The sequence below is a fragment of the Stenella coeruleoalba genome (genome assembly GCF_951394435.1).
Source record: "Stenella coeruleoalba genome assembly, chromosome: 12".
Taxonomy (NCBI): domain Eukaryota; kingdom Metazoa; phylum Chordata; class Mammalia; order Artiodactyla; family Delphinidae; genus Stenella; species Stenella coeruleoalba.
The window spans coordinates 22,372,401-22,389,541 of NC_137158.1; the positions used below are offsets into that span (position 1 = coordinate 22,372,401).

At 35.3% G+C, this 17,141-nt stretch overlaps 1 protein-coding gene across 8 annotated transcripts in view; it reads left to right on the forward strand.

The window, feature by feature from the left end:
• ORC3 (origin recognition complex subunit 3) overlaps window positions 1-17,141 on the forward strand; it is a 66,473-nt gene that overhangs the window by 12,782 nt on the left and 36,550 nt on the right. For 7 of the 8 annotated variants that reach the window (XM_079938814.1, XM_079938811.1, XM_079938810.1 and 4 more), the window contains 5 exons: window positions 1,176-1,309; window positions 3,312-3,471; window positions 4,925-5,038; window positions 8,815-8,948; window positions 9,433-9,496. In XM_079938814.1, coding sequence (XP_079794940.1) covers window positions 1,176-1,309; window positions 3,312-3,471; window positions 4,925-5,038; window positions 8,815-8,948; window positions 9,433-9,496 — 606 coding nt within the window. The remainder of the gene's footprint in view (window positions 1-1,175; window positions 1,310-3,311; window positions 3,472-4,924; window positions 5,039-8,814; window positions 8,949-9,432; window positions 9,497-17,141) is intronic. The other variant, XM_079938809.1, reaches the window with a different exon arrangement.

Here is a 17,141-nt window from a genome sequence, read left to right on the forward strand (position 1 = left end):
CCTAAGGCTACTAGAATTTAGAAATTTTCTTTTATCAGTATGTAGCCTAATTCCTGGGAGGTGTTTAGGGTCTTACGAGGCCATTTTATTTGTGGGAGAATGTCATCTAATGACAAAACAGCATCAGGAATTTGTTCTGCTGGAGATTCTATCTCTATCTTTAATGTCTTTATCTTTAACATATTATCTCTTAGGTTCAGTATTTACTTTGGTGCAGTAGAACCATGCTTTCAGTACCCACTGTCGACTTAGTTTGATGAGGAATTGTCATACACACACACACGCACACACGCACACACACATATATAATATATATGTAAATCTCCTTTGTTCCATATTTAGAATTCTTGAGGAATAAATGCTCTGTAAGTAAAGTATGTTTAACAAGCAAATACATAAATAGAAGTCTCATTCTACCATGACAGTCTCTGGTGAAACTAAATAACCTAGATGATTCATGGATAACTGCACCATAAAACCACAGCCTTAGTTTATGATGCTGTGTAGCCAGATAGTATGGGAAAAGTTACTGTGGTGACATTTTCTGCAGAACGTATTTGCTGAAGTCATCGTAAGTGAAGTTTATTTTGCTTTATATAGGGACTAAACTGGGTCTAATGCTTACCATAATATCTTAATTTGATCCACAGTTTTAGATTTTTCTAGAAATCAAATACTGCCTGCAATTTAGGTCAGAAATCTTTAAAAGATTGGGATTGGACCAGATGACATTTAAGATGCTTTTCAACTTGAAATTTCATAATAGTAGAGCAGCATGTAGTGTTATTCATTACAGTTTTTAATGAAAAGTACTGGTTCTCACTCCAAAGCAAAGCAAAATATAACATTGTACTAACAGAAAATCAATTTTATAGAAAATACTCTCGTCTCCCCATGCTTTTCCTGTCATTTTCTCAGATAGCAGAAAATATAAATATTTCATATGAATTATAGATTTTACTGAACTTTTTTCTTCTTGGTTATTATTCCCATGTCAGACACAGAAAGAGTCTGCTAATAACTGTTGAAATGAATTTCTCTTTATTATGTGGGAGAAATAAAAGAAACAATGTTACTGTGAAATATGATGGAAGATATATCAACTTGTGGCATTATAACATTGTTTGGGTAGTAAAGTTTACTTTTAACTCCTTCTTTCCACAATGGCTTAAAAGAAGACTGACGTAAAAATGCCAAGAAAAAAGAGGACTCCTCCTAGCCAATGGCAGTCTCCTCCTGTTGTGCTTATCTTAAAGGATATGGAAAGCTTCACCACAAAAGTACTCCAAGACTTTATAATTATCAGCAGGTAGATGGCATATCTTCTGGCTTTTTTTTGCAAAATTCTTCTTATTAAGAAAACATACAACTTTAATCAAAAAGCAACCTTTTGCAGAGAAAATGAGTAGCAGTTTACCCCTCATTTTAATACTAATGGATTGAAACCAGGATGATTTCAAATTCCTTATAAAATTGAATGTTTGAACACCTCCTATACGATTTTCATTTGCTTTTTGATCCAAAAATGAGAATCAAAAGTTAACCAGTTTTTAATTAGAATGATAAGGCAGTATAAAGTGTAGTTTCTCTCACCAAAGTTGTCTGTTTCGTACTTGCCCGCTAGATGGATGAACTACTCCAGGTTGAGACATTTTTGTCATGTCTTATTTTCTGATACCTGTCCACCCTTAGAAGCTCTGAGTTACATATGGCTCTACTGAGCAAGAATGTTTTTTTAAATAACATTATTTTATATGGTATTTCTAATGAGAAACTACTTTTATGATCTTATTGGGTCTTCAAGGAAATCCTGTGAGACTTGGAATTGAAGTAAAAACCCATTTTTTACAAGTTTTATTTATTTATTTGTTTATTTTTGGCTGTGTTGGGTCTCTGTTGCAGTGCGCGGGCTTCTTATTGTGGGGGCTTCTCTTGTTGCGGAGCATGGGCTGTAGGTGCACAGGCTGCAGTAGTTGCAGCACACGGGCTCAGTAGTTGTGGCTCATGGGCTCTAGAGCACAGGCTCGGTAGTTGTGGCTCATGGGCTTAGCTGCTCCGCGGCATGTAGGATCTTCCCAGACCAGGGATCGAACCCGTGTCCCCTGCACTGGCAGGCGGATTCTCAACCAGTGTGTCACCAGGGAAGCCCTAAATAACCCTATTAAAAAACCCAGTGACATGCTTTTCCCATGGTACATTTTTTACAATATAAATTAATTTGGTTTCTTCTGTATGTTAACTTGCTTAATAGTTATGGCTACATTTGCCTAAAGTTGTACTGTGTGATAATCTAATAATAATTCCTACTTTGATAGTCTTTTTCTTCCCCATTTGAAACTAAGATTTCCAGATCCTAAGACTTTTCTTAATGCTAACACTGAACTGATTAACATGCTGAAAAAATGCACAATACAGAATAGTGACAGAAAAGCTGTGCTTTTTTGGAACTCAGACTTGTGACTACTTTTACCATCAAAAGTAAGAAAGAAGAACTTAAACAGTAAGATAGTTCAAATACTTCAGTACTATGAAAGTAGAACTGCATACAGCTAGAATACTGAAAAGCAATAGCTAATAAGAGGGAACAAGCAAAATTATCAGCTACGATACGGAGGGCTCTGACCTATAATAGCCCTCAGGGGTATTGATGTTTTACTCTGTGGAAGTCATTTATGTTCATATTGGTAATGCTAAGAATAAATCATGTTCAATAAGTTTGAGTTAAGACTGTGGGGAAAGAATGTAATATTTTTTTAATGATGTCCATTAAAAATATCTTACCTATTTGTAAGAAAAGTTTTCTAAAGCTTAGCTGTTATGCTGGGGTGGCATAGTGTCTGTTAGAAACGTCCATAAATAGAATAAGTTACCTTGAAAATTAGTGACCTTCATGTTACTGAACTCTTAAAGCATAGTCTAGATGTCTCACTGTGACTAAGTAGGGCTCAAACTTTGGGCGAGAGGATGAATAGAGGATGAATAGCATCTAACGCCTCTTCCAACACTTGTTTTTGTATAACCTTAGAGGGAAGCAGTTGATCTCTCTGGACCACTATGTTCTTATTGCTAAAATGAGAGGATCTATTAATAGATTGATTTCAGAGCTAGAATGTCTGGGAAATAACTATTTCTGTGTTACTGTAACAGAGGAAAATGAGTGACCTAAAAATTTTTATTATTTAGAATGATCTTCCTTAGCAATGTCTTATAAAGTAGGCCTGAAAATAAAGGTGGTCTTATTTTAAACCATGGTGTATTGAAATATATTTGCTAAAGACATTCCACTTTTGCATCTTCCTTTGAAATACTAGTCAGCATCTACATGAATTTCCACTAATACTCATTTTTGGGATCGCCACGTCTCCTGTTGTCGTCCATCGGATGCTTCCTCATGCAGTATCATCTCTATTGTGTATAGAACTATTCCAGTCTTTGTCTTGCAAGGAGCACCTGACTACAGTACTTGATAAGGTAAAAAGAAAAAATGTTACCAGTGAAATAGGATGAAACGAAAACTGCCATGGATAGTTTATAAATGTTAGTGATAAATTTCTCAGTATGATATTGTATATATTACTTCACATATTTTACTATTTTTATTTAATGATTTTCTCATGTATAGTATTACCTCTTCACTTAAAATATAAGCTTTATGAAAAGAATGATCATATCTTTCTATATCTACCTACCTATTTATCTATCAACCAGTCATTACTCAATAGAAACTTACAGGTTTTTAAAATAAATATTTGCAGAATTTAATGACTTCCTAGTAACAATAACAATGTTTTCACCCTTACATTTTTTTTTTTTTTTTTTTTTTGGCGGTATGCGGGCCTCTCACTGTTGTGGCCTCTCCCGTTGCGGAGCAACAGGCTCCGGACGCGCAGGCTCAGCGGCCATGGCTCACAGGCCCAGCCGCTCCGTGGCATGTGGGATCTTCCTGGACCGGGGCACGAACCCGTGTCCCCTGCATCGGTAGGCGGACTCTCAACCACTGCACCACCAGGGAAGCCCCACCCTTACATTTTATATTAAATGATTTGAAGTTTTTCATGGACTCTTTCCTGTCATACTGCTCGTGACAAAAAGTAAATACCAACGCCTTCCCAGACCTTACCTCTATGTTTCTACCTAAGTGGAAATACTGTTCTTTAGTAGTGACCTTCCATGAACTGTTGCTAAACTCACCTCCTTGAAGATGTCCTTTGTGCTGCTCTGTAAGGTAAACTAACGACCACCTTCCACTTTTTTAGTAACCACTTCTGCATTTTTTTCCCTTAAAGGTGGTAGCCACTGACTTTAGGGAAATTTTTTCCAGCTACAGTACTTAAAGTTGCTAGGTTGTTTCCAAATTCAGTTGGCCTTCTATCACTCTGTTTCTGTTTGAAAAGCCTAGTATGACTTTTTGTTTTCAGATGTAAAATCTTCAGTGTAGGCCATTGAAATGCAAATTCAGCTATTTAATATTTTTTAAATAGACACCTGTTAATTTGGGGTTTCTCATTCAACAGTACATAATGTGTTGTTACTCTTCGTTAATGTGCATCAATATGGATGAAAAAGAAATTTAATAACAAGAATTGCCAAAGCCTACAGTTTCTTCAGTGGCTTCTGTTGGGAGAAAAGAGTTTGTATAGATGATATTTTTTAATAGAATTTTTTAAAATTAGGAATTGAATGAAGGATGATGGATATCTGTGATTCTGAAGATATAGTATGAATAGCTTCTTTTGTTGTTGTTACTGTTGTATAAGTTTATTTAAAATTTTGGTTGATATCTGACCTAAAAAAATCTAGCTACTAGTATAGCTTTCATAGGTACTGTGTTTTGGTATCATTCGTTGCCTCATTATTTATACTTGATATTTATGAAGAGGGAAGACTAACCAGGAATATGTCCTGCCTCCCTTTTCTCTTTCAGCTACTTCTTACAACTCAATTTCCGTTTAAACTAAGTGAAAAAGTGTTGCAGGTTCTGACCAACATCTTTTTGTATCATGATTTCTCAATCCAAAACTTTATAAAAGGACTTCAGGTAAGAAGACACTAATGGGTTTGAAAATTCGTAAGCTGATTCTAAATAATTTGCATGTTATTTCAGACTGACTTTTTAGTGTGATAATTGGGCATTTTAAATGGCAAAATCTGAATAAGTAAGTTCAAGTTATATTATTCTAGATTCTATGGTTCCTTTGTTACTTTGCAGCAAAATGTAGAAAATACGTTAATTAGAATATCAAAAGTGGAAAAAGACCTCTCCATTCCAGTGATTCTTAACCATTTGGGGGTGAGGAGGAAGGGGCCTTTATTTTTGAGAATCTGATGAATGCTAATGGACTTTCTACCTAGGAAATGCTATATATAAGGGGTCAGCAAACTTTTTCTCTAAAGGGCTAGATATTAAATATTTTTGGCTTTGCATGCTACATGTGGTCTCTGTTGAAAGTCTTGTTACTTTTTTTAGTTTTTATTTTTTTTGTGTGGTATGCGGGCCTCTGACTGCTGTGGCCTCTCCCGTTGTGGAGCACAGGCTCCGGACGTGCAGGCTCAGCGGCCATGGCTCACGGGCCCAGCTGCTCCGCGGCATGTGGGATCCTCCCGGACCGGGGCACGAACCCGTGTCCCCTGCATCGGCAGGCGGACTCTCAACCACTGCGCCACCAGGAAAGCCCTTGTTATTTTTTTAAAATAACCCTTTATAAAGGTATAAAAATAATTTGTAGTTCCTGGACCACACAAAAATAGGCTATGGGCTCTAGTTTGCTGTGCCCTGCACATATGTGTGTGTGTTCATTTATATTTATTCCTATATATTGTGAATGGATTTTCACTAAAGTTTCATAAATTTCAAGAAGAAAATTCATGAACTTAGCTTCATAACACCTAATCTAAAAAAGGACTCCATTCTCCAGTTGTTTCAAAGTCGATAGTATTTCCTTCTTTCGGCAACTACCTAAAATAACTTAGCAAAGTATAGTCGTGAACACATGCCAGTTGTCAGGTTCATGAAAACCTATGTATTAGTAACCTTCAGTACAAAAGTGCAATATGGTAATACCTCATGTTTGTGTAGTGCCTTGAAGATAATAAATTATTTCTCATATGTGTTCTTCCTCTACATTAAACACTATAGTATTTTATTACATAAGAGTAAGCTGTTATGGCTAATATGTGTCATTTTTTTCAACTTAGACTTTTTAAAAAGAGTATTTTAAAGCAAGAAAATATTATTTACCTTAGCAATATGGAAAATTAAATGAAATTGAGATGTAACTTTCTAATTTATTTCTCTCATTCATTTCATTTTACTCATTTGTTTATTTACTCATGAGTGTTTATCACGGGTCTACTCTAAGTCAAGCACTAAGCTGAGCCCTGGAGATACAGAGGACCAAGAAATCTCTGTCTTCAAATTGCTTATTTAGTGAAGCACGCAGAAGAGTAGAATGGCGGTTACTGTTCTGAGTAGTCAGTGCTGTTAAAGAAACATGCCTGGGCGTCCATAGGAGAACAGAAGTGTATCCTAAGGAACAGGAGCTAGCTGGGTCAAAATTGGAAAGGCCCCAGTAGAGGGAGAGACCTCTGTTAGAGGGCTACTGCAGTTACCTAGATAAGATACAACAGGGGCGAAACAGGTAGTGATAGTGGGACTAGGGAGAAGGAAACAGATTTGAAGATGAGATAGAATCTTGTTACTCGGTGGATGATAGGGTGAGTAAGAGAGGAGCATCTTACAGACACACAGGTTCTAGCTTGGCAAATAGTTTGGAGGTTGGTACCCTTTATTAAGTGTACATGCTAAAGTAAACAGCCAGTTTGTCAGAAAAGGATGAGTTTCTTTTTATGTATGGTAAGTTTAGGGCATGTGGGATATAAAGGTTTGGTACCCAGGAGAAAGATCTGGACTAGAAATATTTAGGATTTATCATTAAAAGGTGATGGTTGAAGCTGTGTAATGAGGATGAAGTCACCTAGAGTGAGGAAAGGACCAGGAGTAGAGCCCTAATGCAAGCTGACTGTGTGAGTGAGCAACAGAAAAGGAGACTAAAAACAACAAGGAAAACCAATAGAGGGGAGAGATCACTGAAGTTAAAGGAAAAGAAAATATAAACTGTAGGCTCAAATACCATTGAGAAAGTGAGTGAAGAAAAGCATATTAACCAGATTACTTAATCTTTCTGTTTCTCAGTTTTCTCATCTGTAAAATGAAGGGATCTGATTAGATGATTTTATAGGTTCCTGATAATTTTTTTATGCTAGGCATTTTGCTGAGTATTAACATTGCTTCATTAATATGTATTATTCTCAGTTTTGCACTTGGAGAAACAAAGGCTTAGGTTAAGTAGCTTGGCCAAGGTCACACAGCTAATAAGTGGCAGAGTCTTTAGACCCCATTTGTCTAGTTTTCCTAATCATCAATGGGAAATATGTGTAAGTTTTTACTTCTCTGTAGAAGGTGCAGTAGGGCATATACATTCGGTATATGGTTGAGTCCTTCCCTTATTAGGTGGATATGTTAACCAACTTGTTAATTGACCCAAATATTGGGAACACACTTGGACCGAATACTTAAGTGTTACTGGGTTCTTGTCCTGTCTGTAGCTCTGCTGTAACTCATGTGACTTAGTCCCTTTCCTCCTCCCCAGCAAGTCCGTTATCGTGTTTGGTCTTTACTTTTCTCATGTTTAAAAAGTAGTGTTAACATTGGAATAAATATTATCACATTAATATAATTGGAAATATATAAGTAAGAAATAAGATCATGTTGATACGTGCAAAAATACTTCAGCACCTGGCATGAACAGTTGCTTTCTATTTTGTACTTGTTTCTAAGTTAGGCTGGCCCTTTGCCTTATAGCCTTATTTTGGAGGATGGACTATTTTGGACTATTTTGGAGGATTTCCTCTTGCCTTGGATATCTGGTCTTCAGCTCTACAGGCTCAGAAATTCATTATCAGTTTACCCACGAAGGATCAAGCTCAAATACCTTAAGACTGATATATAAGCTAGCATGTTAATTTATTAATTTGTGATGCGGAATGCTATTTTCCAGGGACCAGGGTGTGTTTTGTCCACTATCTAGGGAACTGTCTCTTTGGTACAAGGTATCTGGAAAAACCAAACTGGTCATGAGAAGCTTGCTTAGATTCAGAGCTTTTAACATGTGGATAGTCTTGTGAAATATATCTTACAAATTATGGTAGGATCTGGAAAATTAATCACCCTTGTACTGCAGAGACCACAGCATTCTAGACTGGAATACATGTATCTACCAGATACTGTACCATCTTTTCCTCCATGAAATAAAACTAAATTTAAAAAGATATATTTTCTTTGGACGTCCCTCATTTTTCATATTGTTTTTTATCAGTAGGCAAAATTTCTGCTATTGTAGCATTTTTATTTATTTAGCAGACCAGTTTTTACACTGATTCTAGATTGGTATTTTCTTATGAGTATTTGAGCATCTGTTAGGCTATTAGTTCACACCACAGTCACATCCCCACCACATTTACTGTTATTGTAAATGAGTTGCTCCTGCAGATAGCTAAGTTATTTATATTAGTTTCTTTTAGTTTCTACTTCAGACATTACAATTTTCTGACCTTGTCGACAAAATTGGAGTCTTAAAATATTCAAAGTATATAGCCATTTGTGCATTATTTGCATTGCTATTGTGACATTATTAAATATAATAGTGCCGTAAATATTTTTGCTGTTTAAAAAAAACCTTAAAATTGAGCAAATGTAGGACAAAAGATTTACTGTCAAAATACAGCAAATATATTTAATTTTCACATTTCTTTCAGCTTTCTCTATTAGAACATTTCTATTCCCAGCCCCTCAGTGTTCTGTGCTGTAATCTCCCAGAAGCCAAGAGAAGAATAAATTTTTTATCAGATAATCAATGTGAAAACATCCGACGTCTTCCATCGTTTAGGAGGTAAAAAGAGAAGTACATATTTAACACATCTTATAAAAGAGTTTGGGGCAAAATAAGGGATCTCAGACCCAGTTATGTTTGAAGTGGGTAGAGGGAAAAATAACTTCTTTGTTTAGAGCAAAATAAAACACTTTTGTTTTTAATTGAGACATTTCTTTGCTGGATTTGAACACTTGGCATAAAGAAAAATATTTTTACAAGGAGACATAATTTGCAGGTTCTCCAGAGTCACTTTTTATAAATAACATTTCCTATTTCTGGAGTTTATGGCTTTTGTTTATTATTAGACCCCTAGACTGTGAAATGCAGCTGATTTTAAGGAGTTAAAAATGACCGTAAACCATGACTGTCATCTTGAACTTATGTTTGAGAAGAAATAAAAGAATGTGGCCGCCAATCTACATAGTTCTTTCTTTCCATATACTATTCAAATATTTAGAATTCTAATTTTCTCTTTTTGTGTATGGGATGGTAAAAATTTTAGGTACGTGGAAAAGCAAGCTTCAGAAAAGCAAGTTGCACTGTTGACCAATGAGAGATTTTTGAAGGTAGGAATATGGATATATTTGTTTCAGTGTTATTCTCTTTTTCTTCTTCATGGAAAAGAACACGCACATAAAATTTATTGAGTTAATTTTATTTAAAAAAATTCGTACATCCTAATATGCTTTGCACAATGAAGTATTGGATCTTGATAATTGTATAGGAAGGTGACTATTAAAGGTGACACAAAACTTCAGTTCTAAAAGGAAGACTTTTTTTTTAAATCAAGTAATAAAACTGGCACATGAGGTTTCTCCTGTGGTCTATTTTGAAAACACTTGCAGATCTCAGCTTTCTTTGCACTTAGCAGTTTTGGAATCTGTAGGCGGTCTCATTTTAGTGTTCTTGTAAAGGCTGTCATAAATAAAAACACATAGAAGCCATGCAGCTTAGAGACCCACTGCTAAGTGGGTATTGATTTGATTTGAAAAAAATGTCATTACATATTGATAATATAGTGCCAGGAAAGAAGTAATGAGCTTAGAAAATGATGAGTTAGCCATACAACATAGGGAATATCAAAAGAGGAAGTTTTTTTTTCCTTCTAAAATAAATAATACTTGGACATGGTACATAATTCAAAAGGCAAAGTTAATATACAGTGAAAAGACTCCCTTCCACCTTTGTTCTCCAACTACCCACTTACCCTCCCTGGATACAGCCAGTGTTACTAGTTTCTTACGTATTATTCTAGAGATATCTCCACATATACAAGTAATTATATATATTTTGGGGATTTACTCCTCTGTCTTACAGAAGATAAGTATATATACTATTCTGTACCTTGTTTTGTTTTGCACTTAATCTTGGAAATCATTTTATATCAGTACTAAAGAGTGGCATTGTATTATTATTTTTGTAGATTACCTTTTTTTGTTGTGTTATAGTTGATATACAATATTATATAAGTTTCAGGTGTACACCATACAGTGATTCACAATTTTTAAAGGCTATACTCCGTTAATAGTTATTATAAAATATTGGCCATATTCCCTGTTTTGTACAATATACCCTAGTAGCTTATTTATTTTATACATAGTAGTTTGTACCTCTTAATCCCCTACCCCTGTCCTGCCCTTACCCGCTACCCTTACCCTACTGGTAACCGTATCTGTGAGTCTGTTTCTTTTTTGTTATATTCACGAGTTTGTTTTATTTTTTAGATTCTACATAAGTGATATCATACAGTATTTGTCTTTGTCAGACATATTTCACTCAGCATAATACCCTCCAAGTCGATCCATGTTGTTGCAAATGGTAAAATTTCATTCTTTCTTATGGCTGAGTAGGTATTCCCACTGTATATATATTCACCACATCTTCTTTATCCAGTCATCTGTTGATGGACACTTAGGTGCCAGTATATTGGCAATTGTAAATAATGCTGCTATGAACATTGGGTGCATGTATCTTTTCAAATTAGTGTTTTTGGTTTTTTCCGATATATATCCAGGAGTGGAATTGCTGGGTCATATGGTAGTACTATTTTTAGTTTTTTGAGAACCCTCCATACTGCTTTCCACAGTGGCTGAACCAATTTACATTCCCACCAACAGTGTACGAGGTGGTTAGCTTTTCTCCACATCCTTGCCAACATTTGTGTTCTTTTTGATGATAGACATTCTGATAGGTGTGAGGTGATATCTCATTGTGGTTTTGATTTTCATTTTCTGGATGATTAGCAATGTTGAACGTCTTTGCATGTGCCTGTTGGCTACCTGCATTTCCTCTTTGGAAAAATGTCTATTCAGTTCTGCCCATTTTTTAATCAGGTTGTTCGTTTTTTGAAGTTGAGTTATGTGAGCTGTTTATATATGCTGGATATTAATCCCTTATCAGTAATATAATTTGCAAATATTTACTCCCATTCAGTAAGTTGTCTTTTTATTTTGTTGATGGTTTCCTTTGCTGTGCAAAAGATTTTAAGTTTAATTAGGTCCCATTTGTTTATTTTTGCTTTTGTTTCCTTTGCCTTAGGAGACAGATCCAAACAAATATTGCTGCGAATTGTCAGAGTGTTCTGCCTATGTGTTCTTCTAGGAGTTTTATGGGTTTCAGTCTTACATTTAGGTCTTTAATCCGTTTTGAGTTTATTTTTGTATGTGGTGTTATAGAATGTTCTAGTTTTATTCTTTTACATGTAGTTATAAGAGTGGCATCATATTTTATTGAATGAATTTACCTTCATTTATTTAACAAGTCCCTTACAATTAGAATGCATAATGTCACACTTATTTTCATACTCTTTATAACTTTTTAAGGAAAAAGTTATTAGAAAATTGTAATAAAATTAAGATGAGATTGAAGTTAAGCCCTAGTGCTCTGTGGGTTTTACTGATACAAACTATTTTCAAATTTTGAATAAAAGAATATTAGTTCCTAGAGGGCATGTGTTCTATATAGGTAAATACTAATTTACCTCCTTTTTTTTAAATAAATTTATTTATTTTTGGCTGCATTGGGTCTTCATTGCTGCACGCAACGAATTATGGCATACATAATTACAATGGAGAATGGCTTTTATTAAATGTTATTTCTGAGGCAGAATCCACACTGAGCCATAATATATAATCACTTCTAGATTGGGTTTAATAATCATTTTAATAATGTCTGTAATCTTTTCAGAGCAGTATAGGAAGTCTTCAAACCCTATTTCAGTAGAGAAGAAACTTAAGAACCAGTGGGAGAGGATGTGTGCATGTTTATTGAGTTTTTCAAGATTAGGTAGATTAGCTCTGTGCTGAGTCAGCTAGTTGCCAAGGGCATTTCCTGCTAGAACTTTCTGTCAAGAGTATTTTCAGAAGCCAGGAATAGATTTTTTTTTAATTAATTAATTTTATTTATTTATTTTTGGCTGTGTTGGGTCTTCATTGCTGTGCAGGCTTTCTCTAGTTGCGGTGAGCAGGGGCTACTCTTCCTTGGGTGCACGGGCTTCTCATTGCGGTGGCTTCTTTTGTTATAGAGCACGGGCTCTAGGCACGCGGGCTTCAGTAGTTGTGGTGCGCGGGCTCTAGAGTGCAGGCTCGGTACTTGTGGCGCACGGGCTTAGTTGCTCCATGGCATGTGGGATCTTCTTGGAACAGGGCTCAAACCGTGTCCCCTGAGTTGGCAGGCAGATTCTTAACCACTGTGCCACCAGGGAAGTCCTAAGGAATAGATTTTTAAAGAGTACCTTTAACCATTGAGATAACAAAGGGAGAGAATGTCTAGGCTGGTCTGTTACAGAAATAGCCTGACATTTAGCTTTGCTTTTCTGTAACTTTTTGTGTATTTTCTAAGCATTTATTTACGCTGTGCTTGTATTTGTTGCACTTACCAGCCCTGTTTGTTATTATCCTTGCTGTATTCATTTTGGGATCACATATTTGATCATTTAGAGGCATATTTTCTTGAGACTTACATAGTAAGAAATATGAAGGAGCACAAAGATTTGTACCCTTAACCTGAAAAAGTCATCTGCAGGCTACCTGGTAAATTCAAAAGACAGAAGATGTCTCTGAAAAAAATCAATCAATATGTCTGTTGATTTTTCTGGTTTAGAGCAAAAGTATCTTTGACTATTCTTATAATGCTTTTCTTTTTCTCTTTTTATAGTTTTGTTTTAAAATACATGATAATTTTATGTATATTTTTGTATAATAAAAAAAAATTAAAAGAAACTCCATATGATAATCAGTAATATGGTACTGCACGATACAGGGGAAGATCCTGATCTTGACCTCAGAAATCTTGCGTTTGAACTCTAGCTGCTCCTCGATGTGTACTTAAGGAAATCAGTTACCCTATTTAAGCCTCAATTTCCTTATCTCTGAAATTGGATGATAATTTCTTAGTATGATTTCCTCATAGGATTAGTGATAATCAAAGCCTGTTCAGCAAGTGAGAGTGAGTTAAAAACAAATAGAACAATAAAACTTATAAATGTAAATCATATTGTTACTATTTATTTTTCACTGTAATAAAAATTAAGATCAATATAAATATACTGTTTTATATATTCTATAACATACATACTATATATAATACTCTGTTATACGGTCATATAGATTATATAGTTATATAGACTTACCGACTGTTAGAATTGATCATTTTGTACCCATTTTCTACGTTCAGATTTCTAAGACATAGACCTCATCGTGTTATTGAGAGAAATTTATACTCTTTATATCAAGATTGTCTCTGCCCTAAAAGTCTAGTTTGCTTTCTACTCTGATAAACTAAATGAGTGATTCTCATACCTTAGCATACATCAGAATCACTTGGAGGACTTGTTAAAACAGAGATATCTGGGCTCCATCCCCAGAGTTTCTGATTTTGTAGTCTTGTGCTGGGCCCCAGGAATTTGCATTTTAGCAAGGTCCCAGATAATGCTGATGCTGCTGGTCTGGAGACCATTCTTTAAGAACCACTGAATTAGACTCACTCCCTAGAAGGAAACATTATTTATTGTTTCCCTTACCCTGTTTTCTTAAGTGTAGAACTAAGCTACTAAATTTCAACCTAAACAAATTATTCATCTCAATTATCCTCTGACTGGAATCAAGATGTAAAAAAAACCCCAAAAAGACAAAAAAACTTCAACTCCCTTAAAATTATGGACCCTTAGTTTCATAGATACTGCTTTGAAATTGTGTACCAGCTTTGTATTTCGTAAACTTAAGGAATGAATTTTTTTAATGCACTTGTAAGTTTAAAAATTTAGCTAACCCAATCATGTACATTTGTAGAAGATTCACTGAGAAGTTCAAACAAAGGTGGGACCTTAGAATCTTTACTCGTTCATCATACAGCTGATGAAAGAGTAAAGATTCTGTGCATTTTCTCATTTCTGAGTAGTCTGTCCTTGAACAGTTGTACAGTGCAGCTGGGTACAATGGCCAGAACGTGTACTCTGATAATCAACAATCAAGTTCTTCTAAGTTTAAGCAGAATAAGCTTGCTCAAGCTCCCATTAATTCAAACTTCTGATAACTCAGTAGCTTTCAAAGCCTTCAGTAGAAGTTTAACCAAATAATCTTTAAAGTTCTTTTTGGCTCTAGAATGCTAAGATTGTATTTACTTGTTCATTAAACAGATTAATAATATTTTTTTCTGACTGCTTAAATCATTTAGATTCCTCATTAAAATTTCATTTTAGTGCATAAGTTTAATTGAAATTAAATTTGGTAAAATATTATGGTAAACAGCTGTAGGTTTTAAGTGAAAAAGGAATAGTGACTAGATATATTTTTACCATGTTTTTGCCCCATAGTATTGCTTTAGTAATCAAGCTTTCTTTTTTTTAACTTAAATCTTTAATTTATGAAACTATATTTCATGAGAAATTGAGCTGTCAAAAGTGCCTTAAACAGGACTTTCAAATTCACCATAATTACAGAGATACAATTTTTACTCTTGCTTGTGCCTGAAATTTTGTTTCAAGTCAGGTGTTAAGGAGAGCTTTGAAGATTTTGGCGTCATATCACATTTGCATAACTGTTATCATTATCCTATAATAAAAAAAAACCCTAGTTCTTGAAATACTGGAAAGATTTTTTTTTTGGCTGTGCCAGGTCTTAGTTGCAGCATGCGAGATCTTTTAGTTGTGGCATGTGGGATCTAGTTCCCCGACCAGGGGTGAACCTGGGCCCCCTGCATTGGGAGCGTGGAGTCTTAACCACTGGACCACCAGGGAAGTCCCTGGAAAGATTTTTAATAGTGAAAAATTCTCTTCCTTTCCATGAGCAAATGTTTTGCGTTGGTGGGGGGAGAATATTAACAGCTTTTCCCAATTAGTGGTTTTTATGCATTGTCCCAATACCATATCTAAGATTAGGCCCATTTTAATCTTGTGCTCTCTATACCGACCACATGCTATATGTAATGAACTGCTATTCATGTTGGTCCTGTCTTGCCAAGAAATTACATTATCCTCAGTATATTTAATGAGTGACTAATTCCAAGTACTTCATCTAAGAAAATCAATTTATGTATTTTTATTCAAATCTTACTTAAAATTATGTGGCATGTTCTCAGCCCTTAAAGGGTTAAACTTCATGGTATGTAGAAAACTTAGATTCAGTCTCTTGCAGGTGACAGTTGAAGTTTTATTATTCTGACTTTTAATGTTTCATGCCACTATGCCTATGTGCCCAACTAGATTTTAACTCCATTGAGAGTGGGAAGTAAGAGAATGTCTTAGAGTTGTAATATATTACTATTACAAAGATAATCTGATTGAGCATGCTGATTTTACAAGTGAGGAACTGCAGCCAAGAGAAAGGAAGTGAAATATCTGAAATCACAGAGCAAGTCAGTGGTAGGGCAAGGACTTCTGGTCACCATTTAGCATGCTTATCATGTGTTTGTTGCAGACCGGCCTTTCACGTTTGCCCATGCCTCTTTCTGTTTCTTTTGGCAGAACCAAAGGGCAGAAGGAAGGGGGAAATCTATTAATAATAGATTTATTAAAAATAAAAGGAAAAGAGAAGGAAAAAAGAAAACCACTGCAAACAAACTACCAAACGTGATCAAACAAGCTAGGCGTTAGCCTGGTAGTGTGTGAGGAATTGACACTTTAAATCCAAACCCTTCATCATGTGCTTCTGATGTAAATGCTGGGGTAGGAGTATGCAGGACAAAAGCCTGAGACAGATGAGAGGACTGGCACTCAGGCCACTCACGAGCTGGGAGAAAACGGTGGTTTGCTGTTCTGTAGGTAGCTGCCATGTGATCTGGGAAACACTGTCAGCCAAAATTTCTCTCTAATGAGAAAAATAACACTTAGTTCTATCAAGATGATAAATAAGAAAATGCTGTGTTCTTGGACAGCTGATGCGTTTTCATCCAGAAATTCAATATGTTTGTTTTACCAGCTTTTCATGATCTGAAAGGAATAAATTGCAGAAATTTAGTCACTTTTACATACTTCCGTGTAATCTTCTTGAGATCACTCTTCACCCCATGCATACCATTCTAGACACGAAAGTGATAAATACTGTGGAAATAAGAGAAATAAATGCAGAAACTAAGCATCATGGCAAATGTAATTCTACTCAAGTTTTCTTTATCTATATATATATATGTATTTAAGTTTTACATAGTCATTGGCTTCTCCAAAAAAAAGTAACTGGATCAGTAATGATAGAGGCCTTGTCATGTAAGTAAACAATAATACATGAATGATTTTTGAATGAATGACATAATTGAAGTGATTGGAGATGGCTGATTTAAAAGGGTGTATTACACGTTGACTGGCAACTGACAGCCTGCTATAAATGTGATTTTTTAGGTCCATAGTGGTTTTTGTTTTTAATCTGAGGCAACATTTACAAATTGAGATATTTTACATCACAAATTCAGACTTTTGTCTTCTTTTGAAAAATTAGTTAAGTCTGGCCCACACCCAGCAAGACAAAAGCGGTTGCTTTTATTTAGGAGAGAGACTGCGTGTTGGCCTCCATTCATTCACGCACTTCCTCATTCAACAAGTATTTTTTGAGTGACTACTGTATGCCAGGTATTAATCTAGTACAGGACTGAACAAAACAGTCAAAACCCCCTGCCTTCGTGGAGCTTATCTGTTACCAAGATGAGTAGGTAAAATATCTATGTTAGTGATAATTGCTAAGGTGAAAACAGTGAAAGGAAGGGAATATGGACGGTGTGCAT